This window comes from Ranitomeya imitator, chromosome 8 (genome assembly GCF_032444005.1).
Source record: "Ranitomeya imitator isolate aRanImi1 chromosome 8, aRanImi1.pri, whole genome shotgun sequence".
Lineage (NCBI taxonomy): Eukaryota > Metazoa > Chordata > Amphibia > Anura > Dendrobatidae > Ranitomeya > Ranitomeya imitator.
Window position 1 is genome coordinate 15,142,352 of NC_091289.1, and position 19,702 is coordinate 15,162,053.

Here is a 19,702-nt window from a genome sequence, read left to right on the forward strand (position 1 = left end):
TAATTATACATAATAAAATATATAATTTTAGATCACTAAATTTGGCCCCATAAGATTTTCATAAGATGCCAAAAATCAGGATCACACTCTAGAAGTTACTTTTTTTTTCCTGGTGTTGGAGGGTGAAGTTTTTGTAACAAGATTATTAGAATTTAAAAAATGTAAATTGGCTCAGGTTTGAAAAAATAAAATGCTGGGGGCGCTATTGCATAGGTATCTATGGGAAATATTTGCAGCAAACAGTGGTGGAAAGTGGTACTGCAAGAGACTGATGTAAATTTCAATACAATTATGATAAAGTAACTTCCAGGGAACGTCCTAACTTCTCGTCCATTCAGTATGACGAGTGCAAAAGTATTATAGTATATCAACAAGTCATTTTCACAAGGGATGATGCCTCCCCTTTTATTGCGATGTAATATATTATCACCTCTGTGGATGCAGAAAGTCTGGGACTGAAGTTCATCAAGTGTCGCTGCGCCAAATACTCGGCCCCCGGGGATTACATTTCTAGCAAAGTCTATGAGATTCCAGAAATCTCATACACACAGCTTGGTTTTATTTTCTTGACCGACGTCGCTTTTTACGGCATTTTTTTTTCTGTGTATTTGCAGCATTTTTTTTTCCTCCATAAAAAACAATGAGTAAGTGCAAAAATTCAGGTATCAGGTTTTGCTGCGTTTTTGGTGCAAAAACCTTAATGATCCAGGTATAGTCACATATGTTGCCATTAGGATGATGCAATGACCTCCCTGGTGGTCAGGGGGGTCCTGAAAGCTACACAGGGGTTCTGAGTCATTGTTTACGGACTACTACTCTTGCATTAGAATGATGAGAGTTGTCATCCTATATGAGACACTAAACAAAGCGACATGTTGGGAGCGGCAGGTGACGGCTGTGCGCCATACCAGGGGCATCATCTGTACCCAGGGACCTGCTCAGCGCTTTCTGCACCGCCGCTGGCTGAATAAATCAGGAGGCAGACAATAAAAGGCTTCAGTTACTAAATACACAGCAAAATGCATGGTCTAATAACATAAACGCAATGCGCTAATGCTCCGCCATAAAATAAAGACGTAAAACTGTGAATTGTACATTACAAAAAAAAAACTCTTAAACTTATAAAGAACTTATAGGACTATAGGAAAAGTGCATCAAATTAGCCCCCACTGGTGGCCAAGTGGAGTACTGCACTCACAGTAGGAATTGGATCTCTGGTTATATCATCGATAAAGACGAATATACACCATTAAAATAAAACCATCCAAGATCCAACCACCAGGAATGACACCGTTTCTCGCCACGCTTACAAATCACTTACTACTAGTTTTCTAAGGGATGGAGAATTTTTACTCCTACTTACAACATACCCAGGTTTATACCCGGTGCCAAAGAGTTCCCACTATAGTGTTCCCAGTGAGCATCCCCATAAATATCGATACCAGGGATTCCCCAAATAATAGCAGTGGCGTGCCGCTTATTACACTCCAGGACCATTTGAAAACCTAGAATATCGATATATTTGTTATTATTAGTAGTAGTAATAGTATATTTGTTGTGGGGGATGGGAGCACAACAAACACCACTTTTTTAAAGGTTACGCTCCGTAGCAGAGGTATGTTTTTTCTCCATGATCAACACACTTATGCTGAAACACTCTGCACTGCGGTGATGAATTTGGAATTTGGCATGTAAAAGAGATATAATATAATATATACACACACACAGTATGTAGCGGTGATTCGCGCTCTCATGTGGGCATTGGGTAGTGTTCACATAGGTGCAGTTTTATTGCTTTCACAAAGCTCCGAGGCTTAAACCGCACCCCACCCCCCCAAAAAAACAACTCTTCTGGGCACTGGACAGCAATTAAACAGTTAAGGCTGCTTTCACACTAGCGTTAACTGCAATCCGTCACAATGCGTCGTTTTGCAGAAAAAACGCATCCTGCAAAAGTGCTTGCAGGATGCGTTTTTCCCCATAGACTTGTATTGACGACGCATTGCCACACGACGCATCCGTCGTGCGACGGATGCGTCGTGCTTTGGCGGACCGTGGGCACAAAAAAACGCTACATGTAACGTTTTTTGCTGCCGACGTACTGCTTTTTCCGACCGCGCATGCGCGGCCTGAACTCCTCCCCCACCTCCCCGCACCTCACAATGGGGCAGCGGATACGATGAAAATCTGCATCCGCTGTACCCGTTGTGCGGCGCTTACAACGCTAGCGTCGGTAGCCTCGGCCTGACGCACAGTGACGGGCTGAGCCCGACGCTAGTGTGAAAGAAGCCTAATTCAGCAGCACATCATCATTCTGGGATCACCCGCACCGATTACAGTCCTGTGATCCTACCAGCCACGGTATTCCCTTCAGCGCCAAATTCCTGGCACAGTCCACACTGAACAGGCTGCAGGTTCAACACACAGACTGCCTGGCTTTCCTAGCTGACCCATTCAGAGACACCCTGACTTGTCTCTCTTCCAACAGCAGCTCACTTTTTGGCTGGTCACTCCCCAGCTCACTCAGCAGACTGACACAGGGGGAACCCATTTCTTGGTTCTTTAGTCAAAGTTAGCCAGGTGCATCTAAATAAGCCAGCAGCGCTCGGATTTAACCCACTCCTACCTGGCTTTACTACTCTATATTGTTTAATGTATATTCTTGCTTAAAAGACAATTCCTATCCCTCGTTTTTTTTTTTTTCTTGCATTTTTCACATAAGTTATGGATTGGTTTCCCTTCCTTTGTCTGGAAAAGTTTTGACCACAAGATCATTAACGGTATCCCAGACTACCAGTGCTAGCACAGTACGTCACATACAGACTGAGAAGTTTGCCTTTCTCGCAACAGCCACAAGAGGGAGCTCACACCACACCCATATAAAAGTCAGTGAGCTCAATATAGATACTTGTGCAACAAGCTCCCTCTAGTGGCCAGTGTGAGCGTTGCCTTCTCGAGTTCAGGTAACTTTGTGGGTGCCAGTTTGTATTTAGAGTTGGACCTGAAGCCATTGATAGATCTTCCTGCTGGTCTTGCAGCCAGTTTTGGAGGAGCCACAATGACACCATGGCGTCAGGTCATCCACAAACATGGGAACAACATTAGGCATCACGTGGTCTCATTCTTACACGTGGCAAATGGATGTGGAAATGGGACCCCCCCAGCTTCAGTAAGACTTAAACATTGCACTACTTTACTTCCACCATCACTTTGTAACACATCCTTGGTCTGTTTTCTGAGTTGAGGCTTCCAGCAGCCACCACTAGGGGGAGCTCAGTGCACATGATTTTTTTTTTTACATTGGACAATTTTATCGTTATCTGTCAAAAGTTGCAAAAGCTTTGCAACTTTTTGCAATATAGCACCAAAGCCATCACTTTTCTATAAAGTATGGGGGGCTTTGCAAAATGTCTGCTAAGCTTTTTCTATTATCTTTGCACATCTTTAACACATAAAAATCTGGCATTTCCATTTTGCATTCTATTCCGGCACGTGTCGCACAGATGACGCCATGGCCGACCACTTGCGTGCTGGACCTGTTTACACAGACTCATGGACTTTTATTGGCCCTTGTCATCCGGAAAAAAACCGGACACGTCTATGTGGGTCACATGGTCATGGGCGCAGCCCCATAGCTTATAATGGGCAGGTGTGTAATAAAGGATGTGAATGGAGCCTTATATTAGTCGTCCAGGAGTAACATACTATCCCCATTATGGCACATGAAGGATTTCCGAGGCCATTAATCTGTATTTATTGCAGAAGTGATTTTATCTGAGCAGTCGGTAACATCAATCCGCAGACATCTGATGGTATCGAGATCCCTGGATCCCGGCCGGTGACAATTTATGACTTTTTTGGGGGATTTTTTTTTTTTTTTTGGGCAATTTAAGACAAATCGCTTTCTTTTATCATCTCCTTTTTATCCCGGCTTTGATGGGACGTTAAGAATTACGAGCGAGAAGCAAAAACCGTTTATAAACCTCGTGCAACGTTTCTGAAGATCTCCTTACAACCATCTGCGGCTGCCAAATGCATGCAAAATATATTGATCTTATCGCTTGCATACGTCCTCATAGAAACACAGCGACCCCAATAGATATAAAAGCATTGCATTGTTCATCCAGAGCCTCCGGGTTCATGATAGATTATAAAACCTCCTGGTGAAAAGCAATGAAGATTTATACAACATTCAGGGTCTATAAAAAGCCAGATAACCCTCCCTATAAACACAAGGAGGCACTAGGGGTTGGTACTTTTGGAAATTGTTCACCCAGAGACAATACACCAGAGGATTTCACATTTCCAATATTAAGAATGTAAATACGTCATTTTTTTTTAAATTTTACAATCTGATTTAATGATGTTACAAAGCTATATAAATATATATATATATATTTCTGTAATTTTTTATGTATTAAATATGCAATATTCCAGGTATTTAGAGTGTAATATTAATCTCTAGAAATAAAAATACAGTACAGAAGTGGCACGATCCACTAACCGTGCGGCAAAAACTGTGTAAAACCTATTAAAAGTAAAAAAAAGTAAAAAAAAAAAAAAAAGTAGTTTTTATGATACACGTAAAAGAATTCCAATTAAAACCTGTTGATGTAGAAACATAATAATAATAATAATAATAATAATAAAGTAGTCCCATCCCCTTTAAAACAAGAAATATAATAACGAATGCAGGAATTCTGCAAAAAATCTGCACCATCAGATCCACAAATACTCGTGTGAACGCAACCTAAGAAATGGCGCGACGTTACGATCCCGTGTATCAGGCTGCAGATGTCGCTCTTACCGTTCGCATCATTCCGAGTTCTGCTCCTTCTGGGGTCGTTCTGGGGTCGTCCGTGGATCTCTGCATTGAGGAGAATCCACACCAGTATAGTTACATCCATGTCTGAACTTGCCCCAACTGCCTCTGCCACCGGGTGGCGCAATACTTGCACGTCGGAAGGTCCTGAGTGATGCAAGCACAGTCCACTTCAGTATTAGTATAGCTGGGACTTGTGGTGTTTCCCAGCCGGGGAGTCTGTGTGTAACTACAGAGTGCTGATCATCAGTAATCATTAGGTCTCTGCTGGGAGCTATAGGCGGAGTCACACCTTAATTAACCCACAATGGTGCAGCTAGCTGCCAGTTATGAGTGTATACTGACTGCAAATGCCAGATGAGCTGGTCCGGAAATGTGCCGCATCGGCCGCAACACTATCAATAGTATCTTGATCTTAAGGACGCTGGTAATAGCTTTAGAATCATTGGCTCCCGGCTCCACCACATTGGCTCCCGGCTCCACCACATTGGCTCCCGGCTCCACCACATTGGCTCCCGGCTCCACCACATTGGCTCCTGGCTCCACCACATTGGCTCCCGGCTCCACCACATTGGCTCCTGGCTCCACCACATTGACTCCCGCCTCCACCACATTGGCTCCCGGCTCCACCACATTGACTCCCGCCTCCACCACATTAACTCCCGCCTCCACCACATTGGCTCCCTGCTTCATCACATTGGCTCCCTGCACCACCACATTGGCTCCCGGCTCCACCACATTGACTCCCGGCTCCACCACATTGGCTCCCGGCTCCACCACATTGACTCCCGCCTCCACCACATTGGCTCCCGGCTCCACCACATTGGCTCCTGGCTCCACCACATTGACTCCCGCCTCCACCACATTGGCTCCCGGCTCCACCACATTGGCTCCTGGCTCCACCACATTGACTCCCGCCTCCACCACATTGGCTCCCTGCACCACCACATTGGCTCCCGGCTCTACCACTGACTCTCAGCTCCACCACATTGGCTCCCGCCTCCACCACATTGGCTCCCTGCCCCACCACATTGGCTCCTGGCTCCACCAAATTGGCTCCCTGCCCCACCACATTGGCTCCCATACTCCACCACATTGGCTCCCATACTCCACCACATTGGCTCCCTGCCCCACCAAATTGGCTCCTGGCTCCACCAAATTGGCTCCCATACTCCACCACATTGTCTCCCTGACTCACCACATTGGCTCCCGCCTCCACCACATTGGCTCCCGCCTCCACCACATTGGCTCCTGACTCCATCACATTGGCTCCCATACTCCACCACATTGTCTCCCTGCCCCACCACGTTGTCTCCCTGACTCACCACATTGGCTCCCGGCTCCATCACATTGGCTCCCGCCTCCACCACATTGGCTCCTGACTCACCACATTGGCTCCCGGCTCCATCACATTGGCTCCCGGCTCCATCACATTGGCTCCTGGCTCCACCACATTGGCTCCTGGCTCCATCACATTGGCTCCTGACTCACCACATTGGCTCCCGGCTCCATCACATTGGCTCCCTGCCCCACCACATTGGCTCCTGGCTCCACCACTTATTCAGGCAGTCTGCGTATTGCCTGTAAGAGGCCAGCTCCACACTGGGGACATCGGGCCGATGCGGTGGCATCACTACATTGTGCCACCTGCACCAGCCTGGAGACTGCGATGAGGAGGTGCGCACCACTTGTGATGGGAGCGAGGTGTTAGCTTATTTTTATTCTACTTATATTATAAAGAGGCACAATGGGGGCATTATTATATTAAAAGACACAAAGGAGGGCATAATCATAAGGCACAGTGGGGTCATTATTACTATAGGGGGCAGTATGACTACAAGGAGGCATAGAGGGGCATTATTACTATGAGGAGGCACGGGGGCGACACTATCACCAGTCACTTTGTAGTGGGAACATTACTACTGTGTGGGGCCACAAAGGGGGCCCGGATATTGTGTGGCGCACAAACGGCAGGTAATATTACTGTACAGGGCACAGAGGGGCATTATTACTGGGCACTGGTTATAGCACTATATGGTTTGTGTAGCGGTGGTGGGATGTAAGGAAGTACCCGGAAAGCAATAAGGTAAAGATGTCTTTGTGTTACACTTTACAGGGACGAGTAATAGATGGAAAAAGTAGTCATGGAGGTCCGGGCCGAACGGCAATGAAAAAGGGAAAGTGCGCAATTCTGATCATTGAGAAGATCACTGGTGAGAATCGGCACAGCACACACATATACTGTAGCGTCTGCACATCACTGGGGCAGGACCAGTACATGGTCACACCATAAATGCCGCTTAGAAATTGACAGTGACATTTAAGGGGTTAATCAGTGATCGATGCTCAGCTGAGCAAATCTATTGGTCCCAGCTGCCATGTTAGTGGTCTGTGGCTGTGGGATGTGGGGGGCCGGCAAATCAGTTCACTCATCTCTATGCGTCAATTCCGGATTTAACCCATAGATGAAACTTTTGTCATTTTCTCTTCCAGTTTTATGTCGTCAGTTAATAGACGTTTCTGCTTTTCTCCAGCTCTGATCGGTTTATTTTTTGCAATCTAAAAGCCATTTTCAAAGCCTCTGGAGTCTCCGTCCGGGAGCTGCGGCCGCACGCCGACCTTCTGAGAGGACGGCGACGATTAGCAGCGCGTCCGCCGACATCAGAGGCTCCGGGATCGCAGGATTCCACATTTTATACCTCAATGACTCAGTCGCAGTTTCTGTCCTTCTGTCCATTAATTTACTAATAAGATGTCGGGACCTGAGGGGGAGACATTGGTCACAGAAAAAGGAAATATGCACAGACTCCTACACGGCGCCTCTGTCTGGGCCATCCAGGACATGTCCTCCATGTATCTGCGCTCAGTACAACCCAGCAATGGCCGACGTAGTGCGAGCGACAGGGTCACTATTGTACATGATGGCAGCGCTGGTATAATGGGGCCTCATTATCTTATACATCATCATCTTCCTCAAACTGTGCACAGTCCTGGTCTCCGGTGTATAAGAAAGACATAGCTGAACTGGAGCGGGTGCAGAGAAGAGCGACCAAGGTTATTAGAGGACTGGGGGGTCTGCAATACCAAGATAGGTTATTACACTGGGGGCTATTTAGTTTGGAAAAACGAAGACTAAGGGGTGATCTTATGTTAATGTATAAATATATGGGGGGACAGTACAAAGACCTTTCTGATGATCTTTTTAATCATAGACCTGAGACAGGGACAAGGGGGCATCCTCTACGTCTGGAGGAAAAAAGGTTTAGGCATAATAACAGACGCGGATTCTTTACTGTAAGAGCAGTGAGACTATGGAACTCTCTGCCGCATGATGTTGTAATGAGTGATTCATTACTTAAATTTAAGAGGGGACTGGATACCTTTCTGGAAAAGTATAATGTTACAGGGTATATACACTAGATTCCTTGATAGGGCGTTGATCCAGGGAACTAGTCTGATTGCCGTATGTGGAGTCGGGAAGGAATTTTTTTTCCCCAAGGTGGAGCTTACTCTTTGCCATATGTTTTTTTTTGCCTTCCTCTGGATCCACATGTTAGGGCATGTTAGGTTAGGCTATGGGGTGAACTAGATGGACTTATAGTCTTCCTTCAACCTTAATAACTATGTATGTAACTATGTAAAAAGTATTGGGACAGACGTTCATTACCCCCAGTGTAAAACCTCCAGCCCTTCATCCCCGATGTATAACCTCCGGCCCCTCTGTCTCGGTGAATAACCTCCGGCCCCTCCGTCCCGATGTATAACCCATAGCCCCTCCACCCCGATGTATAACCTCCAGCCCCTCCACCTCGATATATAACCCATGACCCTTCCGCCCCAGTGTATAACCTCCGCCCCCTCTGTCTCGGTGTATAACCTCCAGCCCCTCCAGCCTGATATATAACCTCCAGCCCCTCCAGCCCCGATGTATAACCTCTGGCCCCTCCGCCCTGATGTATAACCCCGGCCCTCCATCTTGCCGTCCACCTTTACTACCCTGTGATAGAATGGCCGGTGGTGATATCAGCACGGTCCTGTAATAGGAGCCACCGGGATAACAAGTCCGTCCATGACATTTCTTCCTCTTGAATCTTGCCCCATCACCTGTGAGTGATATTATTTTGAAGAGAAAGGAACCTCAGCAACTCAGTCACGAAGTAGAGACCCCGTAACATTACAGAGCGGGAGGGGGGCCGAATGCTGAGGAGCAGAGGGCAGAAAAGTCACCACCGCTCTGCTGACCCCATAACTGCAGAGTCCAGGCCGCCTCTGGTATCGGCACAAAGTCATCACTGCTAAAATCCGAGCACAAAGCCGCGCACTCCTGACCTCTGATGGGAAAGGGTCACTTTTTATGGTGACTAAGTTTCCCTTAAAGGGATTGTCCTACAAAAACCTGCGCTACACGGCGAGTATCACTCATCGGGTCCAGCATTGAGCATCTGCCGCAGTCACTGTCGTTTGTCTGCAGCGCTGAAGTCACTCACGCTGACAGCGCTGCAGCCAATCAGCTCGTTCCTTCCACACAAGATTTGGTGAAAGTAATACTCAGTTTGCGATTTGTATTAATAAAAAAATTAAAAAAAAAAAATGTTTTTGGAAAAGGGATCATCACTTTAATTTTTCCCACATTGCGATCCTCTTAGCGATATAGATGAAGGCGGGAGCGTTTTTTTTTTCCGAGCTGCGATCAGTTCATTAGGAACGTTCTGGCAATGCAGAATAATTGGCCGCCACATCCCTAATTAGACGAGCAGCAATAAGAGAACGTCCCCAGGTGCCTTTGAATTAAACATTCGGCCGCTGCAGGCGCGAGTCCTTTGAAAGCGCCGGCAGCCGGAGCGGCGTCTGAGAGCGGAGCGGCGCTGCCTTCTGCTCCTCGTTAGCTTTCGCCGCGGCGGCCGCAATCACACAGACTAGAAAGCTTGTCACAACACAGGATGACGCTTTTGTTGTTCGTCTCGTCGGGTGCAGCGGGATAATTGCAGATTTTCTCCTCCGTCTTCTGTATTTGTTTTATCATGTCAGGCAGAGGAGATGTCGGGAAGAAATAAGAAACACATTTGCAGAATCTAATGGCGGCACCGCGTGTACGGCAGCACCGGATCTGATGATTTAACCCTTTCTCCTGCTTCACCACTGGCGTTGCCATAATTTTAAGGGCGTGATCCGACCATTAGATATTCCACTCGCCATGAACCCGCCGCCACGCTCTGTTTCCTTCCGAATAATCTTCTTTCCCTCGTGATGGATTCTTTTCACCGTTCTGTCCTTGCTGGGATAGATATAAGAATTCCTGCATGGATTGATTCTTCTTTTTTTTAGCTTATCTAACTAAACAGAGCTGCAGTGTAAAGTATGGCGGATAGACCAAAACTGCTATTTGTGCTTCCAACATAGAAAAAAATGGATTTCATGCATTAGATTCCAATACACAACGCATCCAAGCAGGGCCCTCCTTCTCTTTTGAGGTTCCTTTGTTGCCGTTCAAGAGCTAGAACTTATTATTTTTGTGTTGATAGAATAGCATCTCCTTTGGCGGCCAGCCACAATAGCCCACCCTATGCCCCTAAACATCTGACAATGCCGTTGACACTCTGCAAAGGTTACTTTGGATCTAATGGCTCATGCCTAGGATCTATTAAATCTGACATCCAAAATTCTGTAGTGGTTGATCACTTCCAGCATCTCTGTAGCCGCCCTCAAACCGCCTTGTTTCCAATACAGAGATCCAAAATCCCCCGCAGACACAGAGCGAATTGATAAAATTTGGTGTTCCTACATCAGCCACTAGAGGGCACTTAGGAGCTTATTGAATAACTGTGCAGATACTATATATGCAGTGAGCTCCCCCTAGTGGTGGATTGCAGCACAGCCAGTTATTTAAATGGACCTGAGCTGCAATACCAGACAAGCCATGGACAAAAGTGACGCTGGAAGAAGAAGAAAAAAAAAAAAGTAGTCTCATCCTTTAATGAATGTCTCCATAATTTGTAGCAATAATAAAAGCATCTAATTGCAAAACTCCGAATGGCCCATAAATGCAAAAAGCTTTTACAATTGTTTGTTTTTTTAAATCCAAACTTCTGTATATTTTACATTTGCATAAGGGATTATAATCAGACTTAAAACTTGATAGAATTCTGTCCACCTGCAGTCACCACTAGGGGGAGCTCAGTGCACATGGAGATTTGTGCTTATAGGGAACAGATCAAATCTGTGTGCACTGAGCTCCCCCTAGTGGAGGATGCTGGTAACGGTTATGACAGCTTCAAAAAAACAAGGGCAGCAATTCACCATTAACCCTATAACGCCCTGAGTGCATTACCCTAGACATCCTCTGTAGAATGCAAGGATAACTGCACCCCTTTTATTTACTATGTGGCATGTGCAAGAATACAAATGTATCCCTTTTTTATAGTACACACACCTATACACATAACATAGGGAGGACAATGGGACATGGACGAGTCGGCCTATTGTTTGGCCTCTACTCCAGACCTCCTAGACAAAAAAAAATAAAATAAAATAAAAAAAAGATGTAGTCAAATCAAACTAGTAATTAAACTTCTATACCCCATGTGAAGACTGTAGCACTATAAAAGGGGATGCATTTTTAATTTAGGGGTCCTTTTATATTTCAAAAGGTCCCATAAAATGGAAAATCTCTTCTCTGGAAGATAATTCCCCACCTGTTGCACATTGCGGGAAGATTTTCATTTGGTCTTAAGGGGCACTAAAATGCAGAAAAGGGACAAAAAAAAAAAATTCATATCCTGGCCTCCCCCCTTTCAAATGTCTGCAGCAGGAGCCTCTCCCCTTTCAAGTGTCTGCAACAGGAGCCTCTCCCTTTTCAAATGTCTGCAGCAGGAGCCTCCCCCCCTTTTCAAATGTCTGCAGCAGGAGCCTCTCCCATTTCAAATGTCTGCAGCAGGAGCCTCCCCCCTTTCAAATGTCTGCAGCAGGAGCCTCTCCCATCCCGAACTCCATTCCCCTTAACATTGACAGAGGAGGCATGGCTTCATCTGGCCACTAACTAAAAACACTGAATAATCAGCAGAAAAGTATTCCCTGAGCCAGAATTTTGGTGCATTTTACATAGAAAAAAAAATAAAACTAACAAAATATAAAATAATTCTCAAAAGTTAAGTGGCATTAATATGGTTGGAAGCAGCTACCGTAATTTCTCCAGGATCCAAAGAACTTTTTTTTTTTAAGCCCAATTTTTTTTTTTTTTTTTTTTAAAGACAGAAATCACCACCACTCGTTGCGTTACCGTTTTATTTTGCTTTTATTGCAATGTCTTCTAGTTTTATTCATACAGTTGATGTCTAGTCATAAAAATAAGACCTATAGAAATACTCTTATATCGGCATTAAAACAAGGAGGTGTGAACACTGCGCTGGCAAAAGTGAAAAGAGGGAAAGGGAGGGAGACATAGGCAACTTTACTTCCCCGTTTGCTGGGACTTCTAGTTCCCCTTGTAGCAGAAAAAGCAAACATGTCACCTACAGCTGTTACACAACAGTTTAAAAAGGGATTTTGGCACACAAGTAACACGATTACAAGCGACATCTGTGGCACACGGCAAAGCCCGGATGATATGCCCATGCCACATGTTACCGTACATGAGGAAATGGCATAAGGATGGCACCTTATAGAAGTGGTCTCCAACTGGCAGCTCTCTAGCTGTTGCAGAACAATAACCCTCAGCATGCTCTGGCCGCCAGGTGATGCTGAGTAATGTAGTCTTGCAATAGTTCAATGGCGGCCAATTAGACACCTCTTCCCAATTAATTAAAACCATTCGGTTTTTTTTTTTTAGACTCTCTGCTGCCACCTACAGTGCCAAGACACAACTGCACAATGTTAGGTGGAAGGTATATAGACAACGTTTCCCATTTTTTCATTGTTTTTTTGGGGTCTGAACTAGGAGACTAAAACCACACAGAACCCCACCAATATATGATTTATAAAGATTTCTTAAAGGGGTTGTCTAAAATTTGAAATTTTTTTTTTTTTGCAAGAAACAGCGCTACTCCTGCCCATTTAATTTTTTTTTTACATTTTATTTCAGCTCAACATCTGCTGTAATACCAGACACAACCTGTAGACAGCAAAGGCGCAGTTTCCTAGAAAAATTTTTTTTTTTTTTTTTTTTAATTCAAATAATCTTAGAAATATTTTTATTTAATTTTCTAGGATAAGGATGAGTGTGAACATCAGAATACATAATGGCCGTCAGGAGACACAGAGCATCTACGTGGCAGAAACAATAAGGGCAGGATCAGTACTGGGTACAATGAAAGATGAGGCACAAACATGCAGCCCCCCCAAGATCCCGAAAGACAGGGGTTCTAATAGGATGAATATACGTCTTTCCAGTGTATACGGTATATACTGTAGATGGTTATCCATACCTATAAAAATACTGTTCTGCTCCTTTAAAAAATAAATGATTTCTCTGCATTGATTTAAACCTTTTTCTAATGCAAAAAAAAAAATAAAGAATAAAATTCTGGGATAATAATATCCAGATCTATTATTTCAAATATGCGAGATACTACATTAATATATTATTTTTTAATGGCTCTTCTGCATAAGAAAGATAAAAACCACGGACGACAAAATTGTCACTTCTGACAAAGCAACCTTGTGTATTTATTTAAATGAAAGATAAGCGGCGCCCAATGTAGTGATTTATTTTTTCTTAAGTGTTGAAATGATCCATAGTGAGTCTGAGACCCCCAGATAATGCACAAGGTTTCACTGTCACAATGACCTAGATCTAAAAAATCTTATCAAGTATTACATAGCTTCTTTGGTGGCAAATAAAAGCTCTTTAAAAAGGCAATCATCATGAATAATATGGCACTTTGTGCCCTTTTACTGCAATCTACATGATCATTCATCAGTTAAGGATATTTGGGGTTTAGATCATGGGACCTTTAAAGACTGGATCGCTCATTACTTTAACGCTTTTCCTTTAAAAACAGCAGCCGATAAAACTCTGTCTGAAGTCACGACCCCCGATTATGGGCAAGAGGCACGGGCGGGTACCAAAGTGGCACAGAGTTAAAAGTTATCAGTTTGAGCAAAAGAATATAGAATAAATGCCATGATATGTTTTCTATAATGATGTGTCCCTACTCGCTGATCCTGCTCATAAGTGTTTGAAAAAGTTCTTGTCACTTCCCATGAATAAGTAATGTTTTTTTTTGTTACCTGGTGTAAATGTCGCTGTTCTCCTGAATCTGGCGATGTCTTTCTCTTGTTCCTGCGCCTCTCCGTTCCAGAGATATGACCCCTTCTTCACTGTATATAAATCTAGTCCGTTTTAGCCAACTGGGCATGACGCACAAGAACACGTCCACTTGGCCATATCTCAGGAAAGGAGAGGCACGGGAACAAAAGAAAAACATCGCCGGATTCATGAGAACAGCGGCGTTTACAAACAGCTAAAAAATTTAAAATACATGTTTATGGGAAGAGACAAGCCCCCTCTCGAAGGACTATAGGTACACACTAAGCCCCACCCCGCAAAAAAAAAAAACACCAAAAAAAAAAAACACACACCTCGGCCTACTATTGCCATTTCTAATATCAGGGTCTTCTGCAGTGGAAGGTATAGCAGCCCACAAGTGAGGAAATTACTATTTAAGGCTTCATATAAATCATGTTTGTAGTGTATTATACATATAGCATCATTGTGAGGGGCAGTGTAAGCGTACTAACATTCTGGTAGCCTGTGAAGCAAAACCCAAGAGTTGGCCCCATCCCCACCCCGTGTATTCCTGGTATGAGAACCATTTTTTGGTGACTTCATCTCATAAAACTGTAGTGACATGTAGTTTCATATTTTACCACTAGATGGCAAAAGTGTCTTGTCAGTGTGTAGTGTGCACAGTGTCAGGATTCATAGTATTCCTGGTGATAGCGGGTGGACACGTGACAACAATCAGGCGATTTCCTGACTTGCGGCCACATTCCGACTAGACGTGCTCGGCCTCTCTCAATGCAATGGAATTGAAAGAAGCGTCTAGTTGGCATGTGACCACATGTATGCAAATCAGATACTTGCAGCCACAGGACTTCCCGATATCCTGGAGTTGGGACGTAGCTATAGGGTGTAACAAATTTGCAATCCTACCTGGGTAATGGAGTTGGAGGGCCCAAAAGGTCCCTCTACCACATGGCACATCGGTGGGTTGAATCCTGTTATAGATCACCAAAAAACAAGAAAAAAAAACCCACTCTGTACATTCTTGGGACCCCTGAATCTCACTTCTGTATGTTACCAAGGCCCTTAAAGGGGTCGATTATTGTTAAGAAATCATGGCGGCTACACATCTGTCTGTGGGTTTTGCTTTTTACATTAAAGCGAATAGGGCTGAAATGCAATACCACACACAACCTGTGGACAGGAGTGGCGCTGTTTCTCTAAGGATGGAAATCGCCAACAACCCTACCTCTTCTATTACTGGGGCCCCTACAGTTCACCTCTACCGTGCCCTATATATTATCATGGCCCCTGAATGCTCTTGTATGTGGCCTCGTGTTGACGCAGTAATTTACATATTGCCATGCCTCCTTTGCCGTACACCCTGGGTCAGAACTTACGGATAATATTCATCATGATTGGCACTGATCATACATGGACGGACAGTGGGACCCCAGAATCATTGCTCCCTCCCCGGATGGCCCGTCTAACACTGATTGGTTCGGTCTATAAAACTATTTATTCTGATGTGATTGCACTTCCCTTTTTTTTCTGGTGGAATAAGTAGTCTGCATCATAGGGGACATGGACAGCCTGCAACATTCTCCAACAGTCCCAATAAATGGTCCTATTTCTACTGATTAAATTAGTAAAAAATGACTGTAAAGTGCTACATACTGAGAATGTGAAAGCTCAGAACATAGAGGAGGGGTCCTACAGCTCACTGGGGCCCCCGATCAGGTAGACCACACAAATCTTCCTCTTTCCCCCAATCATGGAGACACAAGAAATGCCTCCTGGGAATCGGGTATGCAAATGAGCTCTCCTCCAGGAGGACGAACGGTGTCTCTAGTGACACCTAGTGGTGGCAGGTAAGGGCACACTCCAGCTAAACAAGGGTCACGAAAGAGGAAATCCCCACCAGGGTAAAACCCAGCAACATAAAAGGGACCCACTGATCTGTAGGACCCCTCTGCTGCTTGCTAAGGGTGAAGGGGGGTTCACGTATAGGTCATAGTGGTCTACAGATGGGCTACATACTCTTCTAGCCCCTCATTATCTAGAATCAGGGGGTACAAGCCAAGACTATTCTATGTATCCTGCCCAGGACCGGGCATCGGCTATACTACGGGCATGGAGCAGGCGATATATGCAGTGACATTATCCCGGGAAGATCTTACACGGCAGACGCAGATATGATATATAAGGGGGTGGGTGATATAATGGTGTACTGCCCCCCACCGCGGCTCTGCCATGTCATGGACGGCAGCACAGAAGATTAAGGACAGATGGACGGATTGGCACAACACGTTACAATACACGATAAGCGGCGCCTGCTCGCATAGGCGGCTTCTTAGATGACGGTTTCGAACAAAGTGGCTTTGTCTTTGCCGAGCGTGACCAGCGAGTCGGGAGGGAGCAGTTTGGTTTCTGCCTCAGGGGTCAGGTACTCAAGATGGTGGTGACCCCACACCGGGGTGGTGAGGTGGTGCCAACGCTGAGAAAAAAAAAAAAGAAAGAAAAATAAACCTTAGATTAGACACCCCTTATAATGAAGAAGAAAAAAGAAGAAGAAAAATGAAATAATAATAATCAGAAATAAAATAATAATAATAATACATAATTACAACAATATTTTGTTTTATTTTCATCATTAACATTATTCTTCATTATAGCATTGCCTAATCTAAGGTTTTAACCCATTATCTACCAATGTCCTTTTTTTGGGGACGCCTAATCTTTAGCTTCTAGCAACTAAGATTTTATAATTAGGTCCAATTTTTTTGCGTTGTGTTTGTAAAATGAATGTTTTCAAAATAGGAAATCATGTCATTGTCATTTTTAATTGAATATTGTGATGCCCTTTTCTGAAAAGTCCGTACTTGTAAAAATTTTAATATGGCAAGTAATGGGTTAATAATAATAATACTAATAATAATAATAATATAATTAATATAAAAACCTTAGATTAGGCAACGCTTATAATGAAGAATAATGTTAATGATAAATAATTACAACAATATATTGTTTTGTTATCATTAAACATTTATATTTATTATAAATTTTTTAATTATATTATTTATTATTAATAAATAAATATTATCCACAACGGTAAAAAAAAAAAAAAAAAAAACACTTTCAAAAGAAAAAAAAAAAAAAAAACTTTCAAAGCACAATATGGTAAAATTAATTTGTTTTCATTTTGCAAAAATAGTAAATAAATCATAAAAACCAATTTTAATTTGACATTGACACAACTACACAGTAAATCTGGCCAATAGATTGGATATACGTCAAATTTATCTGCCGATAAAAGCCGTTCATTTTAACTAAATGACATTTTGATGAACACAAATATTTTTGTGACACCGACCTCCCGTAGAGACCCTTTGGATCTTAGCAGCTTGCACACAACAGTGAGCGGGATGCAGAGCATAGAAGCCAAGGCCAGACCCCAGCCGATCGCGTCACCCCACCAGGGATACACATAGGTTTTGTTGTAAGTCAGAGGCTTGTAGTTAACCACATGAAAGACGAAAATACCCTAAAACCAACAGGAGAAACAAAATAAAAAAGAAAAATAGATTAGCACTGAAATATGTAGTACTGATCACCACCACTAGGTGGCACTCTGATACCATCGATAAGACACCACCATTCTCCTTTCCGCAGAGATCCAAGTGTATGCTAGACGGGCAGACATCACTGGTGCAACCGCACAGGGGCCCAAGAGGTCAGGGGGCCACTACCACCTCCGAAGCAGGAGTGGTGCATTGTGAGGAATTCCTGCACTGCTAAGGGCCCTTCTACTGTTCTTGCAGAGGGGCTCCTCTGTCCATCTCCCCGCAATGGCTTGATAGGTTTCACCAACATTGCCATAGTGACTTCTAATCTTCATCATAACTCACCACGCAGACAAGAGGCGTAATCACTGACCAGCACCACTTCATGTAAGGGAGAGGCCGGTAACCGATCATCCGAGCAACGTCATCCATAAATCTGTCCGCACCTGAAGAGAACAAAATCCGTAATCAACACAATGTCATATACAGTAAGACTGGCCAAACATGGAAATGGCAGTATTATAGCAGTTATATTCTTGTACATAGGGGACAGTATTATAGTAGTTATATTCTTGTACATAGGGGCAGTGTTATAGTAGTTATATTCTTGTACATAGGAGCAGTATTATAGTAGTTATATTCTTGTACATAGGGAGCAGTATTATAGTAGTTATATTCTTGTATCTAGGGAGCAGTATTATAGTAGTTATATTCTTGTACATAGGGGCAGTATTATAGTAGTTATATTCTTGTATATAGGAGCAGTATTATAGTAGTTATATTCTTGTATCTAGGGAGCAGTATTATAGTAGTTATATTCTTGTACATAGGGGGCAGTATTATAGTAGTTATATTCTTGTATATAGGAGCAGTATTATAGTAGTTATATTCTTGTACATAGGAGCAGTATTATAGTAGTTATATTCTTGTACATAGGGGCAGTATTATAGTAGTTATATTCTTGTATATAGGAGCAGTATTATAGTAGTTATATTCTTGTACATAGGGGCAGTATTATAGTAGTTATATTCTTGTACATAGGGGCAGTATTATAGTAGTTATATTCTTGTATATAGGAGCAGTATTATAGTAGTTATATTCTTGTACATAGGGGGCAGTATTATAGTAGTTATATTCTTGTATATAGGAGCAGTATTATAGTAGTTATATTCTTGTACATAGGGGCAGTATTATAGTAGTTATATTCTTATATATAGGAGCAGTATTATAGTAGTTATATTCTTGTATATAGGGAGCAGTATTATAGTAGTTATATTCTTGTACATAGGGGCAGTATTATAGTAGTTATATTCTTGTATATAGGAGCAGTATTATAGTAGTTATATTCTTGTACATAGGGGCAGTATTATAGTAGTTATATTCTTGTATATAGGGGCAGTATTATAGTAGTTATATTCTTGTACATAGGAGCAGTATTATAGTAGTTATATTCTTGTATATAGGGGCAGTATTATAGTAGTTATAGTCTTGTACATAGGAGCAGTATTATAGTAATTATAATACCACCCCCTATGTACAGGAATATAACTACTATAATACTACCACCTCCCTATGAACAGGAATATAGCTACTATAATATTACCCCCTATGTACAAGATTTTAAGTAGAGATGGGTGGACAACTGGATGTTCAGGTCTGGCGGGTTTGGCCAGTTTCAAAAAGTTCGGGTTTGGGCACCAGAAAAGTACCTGGACCAGAACCCAATTCACTTGAATGGGGGGCCCGAACATCTAATAAAGTACTATATTGTGGCTGTGTCTTTATTTACCATATAACTATAGGATTAGTAATGGATAGGTCTCTTATAGACGCCTCTACATTACTAATCCGTGGGCGTGAATACAAAGGTGACATCAACTCCACAAATATATGAACCCCACTTGCCACTGCTAAGGGCAAGTGGGAAGAGCCGAGCAAAGTGCCAGAATTGGTGTATCTAATAGACGTGTCTTATCTAGGCAGCTATTTTTAGGCTGGGAGGGCAATATCCATGGCCCCTTACCAGCCTGAGAATACCAGCCCCCAGCTGTCAGCTTTAGCTTGGCTGGTTGTCAGAAACAGGGGGGGACCCCACGC

The 19,702-nt window shown here is 43.3% G+C and overlaps 1 protein-coding gene across 5 annotated transcripts in view; it reads right to left on the reverse strand.

The window, feature by feature from the left end:
- Window positions 1-12,094: 12,094 nt before the first annotated feature.
- Window positions 12,095-19,702, reverse strand: part of LOC138647409 (sodium- and chloride-dependent creatine transporter 1-like) — a 63,148-nt gene continuing 55,540 nt past the window's right edge. For all 5 annotated transcript variants that reach the window (XR_011314966.1, XR_011314965.1, XM_069736392.1 and 2 more), the window contains 3 exons: window positions 17,951-18,051; window positions 17,416-17,586; window positions 12,095-16,539 (listed from right to left, as the gene is read on the reverse strand). Coding sequence is in view for 3 of the 5 variants with exons in the window: in XM_069736392.1 (XP_069592493.1) it covers window positions 16,396-16,539; window positions 17,416-17,586; window positions 17,951-18,051 (416 nt within the window). In the remaining 2 variants the exon portion in view is untranslated. The remainder of the gene's footprint in view (window positions 16,540-17,415; window positions 17,587-17,950; window positions 18,052-19,702) is intronic.